Genomic DNA, 12,775 nt, shown 5'->3' with positions numbered 1-12,775 from the left:
GGGGCAAGCGGGGATCAAACTCATGTGGAAGTGGCTTAAGCTTCTTTGTGCTGTGCTTTAACCCACTGCGACACCAGGGAGGGCCGATATGAAATGTTTTTAACTGGAGTACAGAAATAAATTTGGTAGAAATTCTTACAACATCTTTCTATACATTAATCCTCCCTTATCCCCGGGATAGTTCCAAGGCTCCCAGTGGATGTATGAAAAACTGCAGATGGTATCATACTCGATCTATATGTAATGTGTTTTTTCCTTTACATATCTACCTTTGATTTAATAAATTTGCCACAGTAGAAGATTAATACTCGTAACAAAATGGAACAATTATAACAATATAGTGTAATAAAATCTTTCTTTTATAGTAGTCTCTCTCAAAATATCTATTTATATTTTTGGACTGCTGTTGACCATAGGTAACTGAAACTGTACAAAATGAAACCGCGGATAAGGGTGGATTACTACTGTACTGGAATCTGCTTGGAGCAGATAAAGTCTCATTTGCAAAGCTTTATTAAAAACTATGAAAAGGTCTAGAAGTATATATAACAAAATGTTAACAGTGATTATCTTTCTAAGGTAAGGTTACAGAGTTCTTATTTTGAAGTTGTATAATTTTGTTACAGGAAAATATAGAAAGAAGTTTTATGAGTTTATTTTATACTCAAATTTTTTTCTTAAAAGTAGCTTTCCTCTCTATTATAGACCTTAGAACTATCTAAAGTCTTTAACTGAGAAAATTGTTTAAAGAAATATCATTTTCTGTGTTGGAGATCACATTCTTCAGATGGTAGTACATAGTGACCAAGAAAAAACTCTCAATCTAGTTTCATCATCAGAATACTGCGCAGTCTATAAAAACTTCTATGTTCATTACAGTACTTTTTATAATAGCTAAGCTACAGAAACAATGTTAAGTGCCCAAAGGCAGATGAGTAGATTCAGAAGATGTGGTGTGTATATATAATGGAATACTACTTATATGTTGAAAAAGATGAAACTCTTGCCATTTGTGACAACATGAATTGAAACCTGAGTTGATTATTCTCAGCAAAGTAAGTCAGAAGGAGAATGACAACTACTCGGTAGTTTCTCTTATATGTATGTAGGATATAGAAAAACAAAAGAAAGGATAAGATAAAGCCAAACCAACAAGCCCTCGAAATTTGTAGAATCTATAGTTGAGGCTATTGAGTTGAGAGCACAGTGGACCATGATGGAGGAGTGTGGGTGTCTTTCTGGTGGTTGTGGTAAGGTAAGATCTGAAAGGGTGATCTATATCTCTCACATACAATGTGGCAAACCAATGCTATCTAAATTAAAAAGCAAAACTGTATAAATGAATAATAAGTGCTACTTTTACAAGATCACTACTACAAAAGATACATACTGAGTATTGCTAAAGAAGCAGTTTAAAGTTTGTGTTTATTAGGCTAATTGAATTTATATGACTGAAGAACTGATGTTGTAGAACTGATGTTGTAGAAGCTTTCTGCAATTCTTATCTTCTAAGGCAAAAAGAACTTTTGAAAAAGTCATTGAATATGTGAGCTTGATTTATGTATACATACTGAAGCCTAAGGTGCCTTAACTGTCCTGAGGTGACTGATCAAGCTATTCAGAATATCATTCTCTACTTAAATATTGCCTTGTGTTTCTAATAAAGATTAGGACAAAGTAGGTATTAATAGAATTTTTAATCTTACAGTTATTAAATTTTGGTTTCAAGATTTAAAAAATATTGTAAATATGCCTTTATTAAACTTCCCCACCCTCCAGAGTTTGCAGGTGAATCAGAGCCACTGAAGAATTTTCAATAGGGAAATGAACAAATCTGATTAGTATTTTAGAAAATAACTGGAAGCAATGTAGAATGAGTAGGGCTTGGTAATTGATTGAAATGTCAGGGATAATGACCTCCAGGTTTCTGGCTTAGACAACTGGATTGACAGTGATACTATTCACCAAAGCATGAAATTGGGGAGGAAAAACCAGTGAATCTTTTTGAGAAGATGAATAGAATTTAAAAATACTCAATTATCTTAGTGCTCAGAAATCTATTCATTTACTTGTGTTACTTAATATTGCGCACTGCATTGTTATAAACTTTCAGTTTACTTGTATTTTTCTTTCTTTACAAATTTGCTGCTAAGTGAAAGGGTGTTGATATTGCTTGGTTATACAAGTTTATAAGTAGACCCATGGGAATAAAGAATGCCTAATAGTAATAGTAAAAGAAAATAAATTGTCTTACTAACATGCAAAAAAAAAAAAAAAGATTTTTAAGCTATAAAAAAACCCTTGTTGGGCCCTCCCTGGTGGCGCAGCGGGTTAAAGCACTGAACTAAGAAGCTTAAGCCACTTTCGCATGAGCATGAGTTCGATCCCAGCCTGCCCCGGAGGTGACCACATGGCGTGGCAGACCTCTCCTGACCCGCCCACTGCTCCCCTCAGCAGTGTACTTCGTGGATCTGCCTGTTCTGCTCCCCACTCCGTCCCTGGTGAATCCTCTCACCCTCCGCATCTCTGGCTTGTACCTCAGTTCTGTATGAATAAATAAATCTTTAAAAAAAAAAAAAAGCCTTGTTTTCAGGAGGATGAGTTAAATTAGAAAAAATGCTTCTAAATTAGTTGAGGATAACTTATCACCTTGAAATATTGTCTAATCAGTCTTTTCTGATTTATGAAAAAAAATGGACTTTTAGTGCTTTATGTAGTTTTTGATTATAATGAAATAATGGTATATTAAAATGTTACAGACATACTGTATATATTTATGCTTTAATTGATTTCTTAGCTTTGGTGTATTTCTAAAAGTAGAAAATCTGAAACAAGCACAACAAGCATTAACATTAGCAGACTGTGTTCTTGTGACATTAAGTATATGGCAAGTTCTTAGTCCCAGTTGTAACCGCCATTAACAGTTTAGATAGTGACCTTTTTTCTCCTTAGTAATATGCATTTATATAACTTGTTAAGTGAAAAAAATTGGTACTTGGAGAACACCTTTTGAAGTGGGTCTACATAAAATGGAAACTAAAGTTTGAGTCATTAATAAAAAGTTTTTTTTTTAAGATTTATTTATTTATTCATTCAGAACTGGCATACCAGCCAGAAGTGCAGGGGCAGTGAGAGGTTTCACAGGAGACAGACTGGGGAGCAGATGGATGAAGTACACTGCTGAAGGGAGCAGTGGGGAGACAGGAGAGATCAGCTCCCCAACCTGGGATCACAGTCCTGCTGAAGCTGCAGCTAGTTCCGTAGTGCTGAGCTTTAACCTGTTTGCTCTACCACAGAGGCCCCCAGTAAAAAATTTAGGGACAGTTTTCATAGATGGAAATGTTTGTTTTACCACATACTTAACAAAATTTCAATTATAATCACAGCTATGTATGTTCTCAGAATTAACAAAGCTTACAATGATATACTTTGTTGGCACAGTTTTTCCATAAAGATGGTGTGATTGTCTTGATACTGTTCTTCACTTTGTTTGGTTTTCTTAGCATTTATCATATAGACTAGACTGGTGCATCAGTTTTACCAAAACTATTGAGCTCTTTAGCAGTTTCTCAAGGGATTTTTCTTAATCCCTTGACATTTTCTTTCATGATTCCTATTCTGTCATCATCTTTGTTGGATTTTCCCTTCTTTAGTTGCTCACTGGTTTGATTCAGCTAGATCTTCAGTCCCCAAAGCTTTCACTGAAATGATTTCTCTCTTTAATATATTTTCATAGACTTCGTGAAATCTTGCATTCTTTTCAAGATTTATATTTTAGTTTACAATTGAGTTGCATTGTGTTAACTTTGTATTGTTGGATTTTTGCAACATTTCAGGATACATGGATGTCAATATCAAGTAGAGTTAATTTTATAGGTGATCAAGGCACATTGTGAATAATTATTGTATTATAAGGACATTTGATTTCCTGTGTCTGGAGAGGTAGAGTAAGAAACTGAGTTAAGTTCCGAAAGACTTCAATCTGAGAGGATTGTACCCTCTCCTGATGGGCTTTGAAGAATTTTTTTACTTAAAGTTAATGGAAAGAAAGATATATTAATCCTGTTGAGTTCTATCACTTGCAGACTTGATAAGCTCTGTGTTTATCATCTGCATCCAAATTATTGTTTTAAAAATGAATTTTAAAGAGTTGTAGAGACACTATCAAATAGCGCCTTTAGGTGCCTCCACCTGTTACTACTTTATCTGTAATCAGTTTTATGAGTCCACTCACTAGTTGTGTGAGATAACCAACATTTTACCATCCTAGATACGTAAGTTCTTCATAATATATATTTTTAGATGTTTTGCAAAGATCCTGATACATTATGTCTGTGATATCCTTTCTAATGCAATATACTTTAGTGCTTTTGTCTTTGAACATTAGACTTTAAAAAAAATCTTAACCTCACTGAATTTTAAAGTCATTTTCTTCCATGAGTGAAAAGATTGAAGAAAAGTGGTAGACTGAATAATAAGACATTAAAAAAGAGAGAGAGATACAAAAATTCACTTGAGGACACTTGATGATCTAGTCATGGTAGATGGGCTGAAATGAAATGGCCTACATGTTATAAGAACAGAACTTCATTAAGGAAAGTATACTGGACCATGTAAAATTTTAGGGATCTAGAATAAAGTTGATAGGATTAATTGACCTTCCTTTTCCTTTTATTATCTCTTTTGAAATATATGCAATGAAACGCCACCAGCAGGTACATTGGAGTGTATACAAGTGTTCCTTTGCTATGCTTAACACCTCTGAGTAAACCAATACCTGCTTCACAATATTCTTTTGAAGATTAGAAGAATAATTCAACATGAATTGCTTAGTGTATTTCCTAGTATTTTAAAGATAGTAAGTAAGGTTTATTTAATCCTTGTTAGTATTTTTTACCTTGTTAAATTCCATTGACCAGCAATGATATAGGGTGTCAAAGTTACTGATGTGATTTGGCTCATCAGTTTTTTGGTTTTTTTTTTTGGTCTCTGTCCTCCTTCATTCTATCTAGACTTTTTTTTTATTCCTGTTGGAAGCATTGTGAATTTTTAATTGGTCTTTGATTAACTAGTATTAATAGAAAAATATAGTTGCCTTTTTCTTTTCCACTCCCTTTTACTTTCCTTAAAAAATCATAGTTCAAAGCAACATTTTCTAGGAAATCCCTGATTCATCTCATTTTTTAGCCCATGTTCAGATAGTGGTACCATTCAAGATACTCTTAAAACATATTTATATGTGCATATATTTATGCTGAACAAGTGTTTCTGACTTTTCAGTGTAAATTCTGAACTAGAATATGGAGACGGTTATATTTTATGAATACTTGATAGCTGGCAATAACTATTATAATTCACCTGTTTTTTATTTAGCCTAAAACAAAGTTACTTGCAAGAGAAGGCATAAGGGATTTTGACAATGTGAAGAAAGAGGATATAAGCATGGTTAAATTCATGAACTTGTGAGTTTTTTGGAATTTACTTTCCTATGTTGTTTACCTGATCACATTAATTATTTTATGGCAGGTTTTACTTTCTTCAGGGTTTCTATAGGATGAATTAGTAAGCCCTCTACCTAGTCTTTTAAAAAAATCTTTTGGTTCAATACATTGCAATTAGTTTCTGATAATTAAGTCATTCTTTTCTTTTTCTTGCAGACTGAGTTGGTGTCATGCAGCAAGCATCTGAGAGATGCAGAGTTCGAGCCAGAAGGCCTGACATGGCACTTTATGTACCTAAAGCTCGAAGGGGTGTGGCACTCCTCAGGTCAGGCCATGAGGGAAAAAGCTGGGATCCACCTAACTCTGTAGGAAAAGAAGACCAAGAAGAAGGTGGATTCTCCCAAAAGGAGATCTTTAGTGACAAACCTGAGACTCAAAGACTAAATACTAATCCTGATAAAAAGGAACACAAACATAAGGAAGGAAGAAAATCTTTAACAAAATTAAGAAAAGACAACTGTCTTAAAGAAAGGAGTAAAGATAGGGTTTGTGCTAAGAGGGAAATCACGGAATCCAAAAATATATTATCCCAAGGACATCAGCAAATTGTCCGAGATCCTGAGATACCAAGTACACCTTTACAAAGACATTTTAAACCACAGAAGGCGGAGTGTTTGGAGATTGAAACCAAAGATGTGACAGCACATGAGAAGTTGCTTTTATCACAGTATTGTCCAGAAATTAGTGAGACTCACATTCTCAACCAGCCATTCCAAAATGTGGAATCCTGTGATTTCAGCAGGCTTAAATTAGAGGAGGAAATATTTGAAGATAGAGATTTGAAAAGCAAAATTGAAACTGATGCCAAAGTTGTTGAGATACTACCTCAGTTTCCTGAAGTTTTTAGTTCTGTATTAATAAAAACTGTACCAGTTGAACTACGCTCTGATTCTAGAATTGTTCAAGAAGACCTGCAGACATCAGATGGAATGTTGAAGCTCAGCAATGGAGACATCGCCACTCTTTTTGTTTCTGGAAGTCCAGATCCTGTCACTGACCCAAATTCTGTAGACTTTGAAGCTGAGAATGTTGTTGAAAAACCCAACAGTGCAGATTTCTTCGTGGGTCAGAACGGTATAGATACCATTTCTGAGACAATGGGTCCCATCTCTCATGAAATAATAGTTAGCAAATCAGAAAGGGCAAATGACATTTTTGATCCAAACATGATTAGAGAACATGAGAATGACAGTACCTCCGGTAAGTCATGTACAAGGGATGACCCTTCTGATAGAGCTCTCCTTGCTCATGGAACAGATACAGACAGTGAATCTAAGCATTTAGGTGACATTACCAGTAAGGCATGTAGGATGGACAGTATAGATGCCATGTCTGATCTAGTAACTTCAGGCAGCCCTTGTATAGTTGCAGTTACAACAGTTGATGAGGCCTGCAGCAACATAAGTAGTTTCTCAGAATATATAGAAATGAGAACAAATACAGCCCCTCTTAATGTAGCTGGAAGTGGGAATGACACTGAAAATTTCAGCAGCTTGACTGCTTGCTCAGACACTTATGCTCAGAATATTTCATCTGGTTTCACAGAGTCAACAGGAAAGTTGATAGAGAGCTTGTCAGATTGTGCTTCCTCCTTACCTATAAAGAAGATTGCTGGTAGTAATTGTAACAGTATTTTGGACTCTGAACTCAGTATGTTAAATGGGACAGAAGTACTTTCAGACAGTGCCTTGGGCAGTGATCTAGATTGTACTGGTGATAAAACAGAGCCAGTGCATGAACTAAAAACTGCTGAAGAGTTCAAAACAAAAGAGGAAGATGACTCAGAGAATACAGAAGCTGATGTATCCTTTCCTGATATAGACTCAGTGTCTCTGGATACATCCATGGGACTGAAAGCAGCAGAAACTTCTCACATGGAGGGAAGTGCTGCTACGGAGGAGAGCTGGGAGTCAATGTTTAATGATGATGGCGACTGTCTGGATCCACGCCTTTTACAGGAGGTATGCTCACTTGAAATTACTTGATGCAGTGATATTTTATAGCTTCTTAAAATCTGGGATGGGGGGGTTATTTTCATAAACATTTATGTGCATTCATACAATATATCCAATGTAAGTTTCTTCATATCCAGTGTAAGAGTTTCTTCAGTTAGAAAACAAGTGGGCTTATAGATTGCGAAAAGTATCTGATAGATACTAACCAAAAAATGCAGACTTGAGCTCTCTCATAATAGCCCCATCCTGAGAGAGCTTACTGACTGTATTAATCTATTTAATGTCTTCTGGCCATATTTTGAGGAAATACAGAAGAATATAATATGTCTTTAAAAGAGCTTCAAAACATTTACACATGCCTACTGAAGGCAGAAGAATAATTTTATTATTTTATCATTTACTTTTCTAGTAGATATTGGAATGTTAGACATTGTTGAGGGATGGCAGTCAAGATGGAGGGTAAAATGAAGGTTTGATTGTTTACTAAAGAGTTTATGCTTAGTTTGAGAATAAATGATAGTTCTGTGTATATATAGAAAGTACAAGTGAATGGTAACAAGATGACTAGTTTGTGTTTATAAGTGCAAAATATTGGATTTAAGGGTATCTTAGAAATTATTTTATTTTTAATTTTATTAAGACATTTCATTCTTTAGCCAACATATTCTTTATCACAAATATAAGTCATTGGGTTTTAAATGTAGAACCACTTTCCCTTTTAGTGCTCATAGTGGGTTCATATAACCTTTTCCTTGAAAGGGAAAAAATAATTTCTCTATTAAAGCCCATTTTATAAATGAGAAAATTAAAACTTAGTGATCAGACCTTTAGGAAAGGCAGAAACAGGGCTTCAATCATGCCCTACTATGTGTATGTTTTCTCTACCAGATCATTTCCTTACCTAAAATATAGAATTTGATTCTAGAGAGCCTTCCAAATACTAAGTGACGAGTCTTTTGTTTCTGAGAATTAGACCAGAAATGCTGAAGAATGATGACATGCACCTGAGACACTTGAGACAGAAGAAGGGAGCCAGTGGATAGAACTGACTTCAGTAGTGCGCAGCTCCTTCTCACGTGTAGGTGGTGTTTGCACACACCCCTGTCCTTCAGCACATCGGGAAATGCTGCATATAAATATTAATTTGAAAGAAATATAAAACAGATGTCATCAGCACATGACCACCCATAAGCCCTTGAAACTGTATATAAAATTTTCTATGTGTATGCAATTGTTTTCCTTTCATTGCAGTCTCAAAGCCTGACATTCCCAAAGTTATGGTCCCTGGTCATCAATATGAGCATCGCCTGGAAACTTGTTGGACATGCAAATTCTTGTCCAGTAATGTGGGTATTTACAAGTTTTTCAGGTGATTCTGATGCAAATAGAGAACCATCACTCAAAGATGAAACACAAACTTAAATGTATTTCAGAATGTAAGGGTGGTTACTAGACAGGTCTCTCAAATCATTACAAAACTGCTCAACAGAGGTTTAAAATTAAATTAGGTTAATATTAATAACTGGAATAATATTAATAACTAGAAATTAATATTAATAACTGGAATAATATTAATAACTGGAAAGTTATAACTGAATGGTGAAATGATGACTAGTTAGTGTTCATAAGTGCACTGATGATGTCATTACTGTTTAGAATAGGCACAAAAGAATCTTGGTAACTACTCAGTATTTTGAGGTGCCTAGTAATATTTCCAAAGAGGACACTTGTACAACCAAATGCTGGGAATGGCAGGAAAACAGAATGTGTAGTCTAGTTATGAAGACAGCCAGTGCTGGGTATTATGTTGGGATATCTTTGTAGGTCTTGGTATAGAGGGGTTCTGTGTTGAGGGATGAGAAAATGATAGCAGGAAAGGATGCAGATTAGAAATGCAGGCAGCCGATCCAATTCCATTCTTGGTCTTCTGTGCTTTGGGTTTTGGAAGATGTAATAATAATGTTATTAATGTCGCAGCTCCAATAGTATTAATAGCCCTTAAGTGACTATTATGCTTAATTTATTATTTATATTGCTCCAAACATACTTTATTAAAGGCTAAACAAGAGTGTGTGCCTGCCTTGAAGACTTTCTAACAATACATTTTTGGCTCTTTTCCCAGCTGGCCTATTTCTTTGTTGGCAGTGGCTAGACATGTCGGGGTATGGCTGATACTTAAGAGTAGGCAAAGAGGTATGCTGTAGAGCAGGATGTGGTAACCACTGTCTGTGAGGCTGTTTCTTGTGACATTTGAAACTCCAGAACGGCCTGAAGTGGGGAGAGTGCACAGGTAGATCATTATTCAGTTCCTGGAACTGCAACTCCTGATGAGCCTCCAAGGTTCACACCTGGTCTCTTTAAACCATGGTGTGGGATACATAGAAATTTAAGTTGGTATTAATACAGATAAGGATGTTGGCAGGACTTCTTTTAACCTTCTGAGATCTTGCTACAGAACACAGGAATTGTCTGGATGAAGCTTGCAAAGTCCTTGCTGCTTCCTCAGCTAATCATCAAGCCTTTCAGTAGGAGAATTTAGTAGGATAATAACAATATAGCAGTGACATGGAAAGACTGGCATTTGGGCCCTTCAGGGATGACATTTCTTATCTTGATTTGAGGTTTTAAATAGAAGTCAGTATTTAGGGATTTATTTTTGTATTTTAAGAATTTGAGGCCTTCCATTTGGAAAAGTCCTCTTACAGAGATGCGTTTAAGAATGTATGGTCAGGTTGAAAAGGAGTGAAGGAATACCACCCACAGTCCAACCATTTCCTTCATTGTGGGCTAACTCATGTCTTTCTACAGTTGTTTGCAAAAGACTGTATTCTTCATTTTTAAGTAGCTAAACCCAAACTGAAAGGAAAAATTCACACTAATCTCTACAAGCAAATTGTATGAATTACAAAGGATGGAAAGGCCTTCATACCTCATCCCCAAGGGACCTTTGTAGTTACATAGCAAATATGGAGCACTTAAAAGTTTGATAAACTGTAAATCTCAAATAGTGAAACATGTTATTATTTTCACTACTATTTTTAAGACTCTGTTACATGCCAAATTTTTCTCCACCCTGAAGTTGTTTATATTTTATTAGGAGAGACAGGATGTAACTGTGTAACTAGTCACATTAACATTAGGAAGAGTAACTGATATAAAACAACTGATATAAAACAACCACAACCATATAGAAGATATCCTAATACAAATTTTGATTATCTGATGAGTGATCTAAACAATGACTTAAAAAGCGGATGAAATTCCTTTGGGCTAAACTAGATGATACTGTTTGATGTTGCAGAGGCTATAAAATTGAACACTAACTCCATTGCCACTAGATTGTTTTTTGTTTCTAATTCTATTGTTATTTTTTTAATTAATAACTGTTTTGAGCAGTTTTAGGTTTACAGGAAAAAAACTGGAAAAGTAATGTTCCCATATAGTCCCCATTCTTCTATTATTTTAAATTCTGTTTTCACAGTATATTTTGTTAGTTCCAGCTCACCTTAACAGATTTATATTTCATGTTTTATTGAGATGTCTGATTTAACATGTTCTTGATGGCTTCAGAAGGGATTTATAAAAACACCTTCTTCTAGATGCTGTGTAACTGAAAAGTAAAATCACCTTTACTGTGCTTTGTTCTGTCTCTGGCAGTCTTCTACCTCATATCTCCATCAACTGTGGTAGTGGTATGTGGTTGGGGCAGAAGGGTAGAGGCTGTAATATGACTGCTAATATTCATTACATTGAATTCCTTCTCTGTTTCATGACAATAGAGAACCAGCATGCACTTTCTACTCTGACCAAGAAAAAACAGACAACTGTGTCCAAAAATTAGGAATTCATTTGTGTTAAAAGGAAAAAACAAAACAAAACAACAAAAAAACACTTGGTTAAAATTTTAATAAATTTGGGGTTAGAGTGTAGGGAGATATAAGTAAGAAGGCCTATATTCAGGACAGAGGAGTTTAAGAGCTATTCATCCAACAAAAAAACACTTGGTTAAAATTTTAATAAATTTGGGGTTAGAGTGTAGGGAGATATAAGTAAGAAGGCCTATATTCAGGACAGAGGAGTTTAAGAGCTAATCATCAACTGAACTTTTGTGTGGTTTGACCAAAGACTGAGATTGTTAAGGAAAAGTCAAGGGGTTGTTCAGACACATAGGATACTAGGCTTAAAGCACCAAGACTATATTTCTGATCCTTCAGATGTTACGTCTGTTGTTTTGCCCGGCCCAGACAAAATTGGCTCACTAATTAAACTAGTAGATCTGAGTAGGCAGTTTGAAGGTCAGGGTATATATCTATTGTCAGTTGCCAAGAGGGACATAAAGAAAAGGACTAACAAATCTATAGTAAAGAAGAGTAATTTTGTTATGGGGAGAACACACTGAGGTGTGATGTAGAATTTTAGGTAGCTATCACGGCGGCATTGACTTGGGAAATCATGCGAGACATGGAATGGCAATAAATGCCAAGTTTGTTTGCTTTGTAGTTTTTATTAGGTCTCATGGACAACCAATGTAATTATCAACAGCAGCACCTGAGTTAAGCTCAGGTGAAGAATTCCAACTGTGAAGACCAGTCGGAAGACAAACTAGCATCCTCTGCTTGACTAAGTTTTACTGTTTCAAGCTAGTCAGATCTTATTTTTTCTACTTCATCAAAAATCTCTCCATTTAATTTTTCCAGTTATGCTGGGAAGAGGAGAAAATATAAATATATTTCTCATTGTTTTTATTGTTCAGTAGCTCTATATAACAGTTTTCTGAGAATGCCAACATTAGTCTGGCATATTTCCTTTCTTTACATCTGAATATGAACCAGGTTCATGCTTGTTGAGGATATTCACTTGTCTTCTTGTTTACTCATCTACCATGCATTGCCATGCGTTACCATGCGTGGGAGAGGGCCAGAACTGTTAGATTTATCCTCTGGCACCAGGGTCCATACAGGATCTTCTGAACTAATTGTTGGGCGTTATACATGTGTCATTAGCATAGTTGGGTTATTTTCTTATTTCCTCCTGCCCTACTTGTGCTTTCTTGTGTATTTTCCCTTTTCCTTCTGATTTACCTGTTTAGATATGGATATCCCCTTCTACTGATAATAATCAGAGTATTCAGGTGTTCTGATGACACTTCTAGAGAAATCTGGGTTTCTGGCATCTTGCTGACTTTCTACCCATTCTGTATTAAAATTTTTATAGAGTTAAAGTTTATGTTTCTGGCTTTTGTTTCCTGATAAGGACAGTGGTGGCATAGCCTAGATATATGGTAATTCTATTAGTATATAAAGATTACCATTAGAGATA

At 35.4% G+C, this 12,775-nt stretch overlaps 1 protein-coding gene across 3 annotated transcripts in view; it reads left to right on the top strand.

Annotated features, from left to right (window-relative positions):
* R3HCC1L (R3H domain and coiled-coil containing 1-like) overlaps window positions 1-12,775 on the top strand; it is a 71,157-nt gene that overhangs the window by 32,904 nt on the left and 25,478 nt on the right. For all 3 annotated transcript variants that reach the window (XM_004680555.2, XM_012723405.1, XM_012723406.1), the window contains exon 3: window positions 5,658-7,462. In XM_004680555.2, coding sequence (XP_004680612.1) covers window positions 5,672-7,462 — 1,791 coding nt within the window. In that variant the 5' untranslated portion in view covers window positions 5,658-5,671. The remainder of the gene's footprint in view (window positions 1-5,657; window positions 7,463-12,775) is intronic.

The sequence above is a fragment of the Condylura cristata genome, unplaced genomic scaffold (genome assembly GCF_000260355.1).
Source record: "Condylura cristata isolate star-nosed mole 26May11 unplaced genomic scaffold, ConCri1.0 scaffold00011, whole genome shotgun sequence".
In the NCBI taxonomy this organism is placed as follows: Eukaryota; Metazoa; Chordata; class Mammalia; order Eulipotyphla; family Talpidae; genus Condylura; species Condylura cristata.
This window is presented reverse-complemented; position numbering and strand designations above follow the sequence as displayed.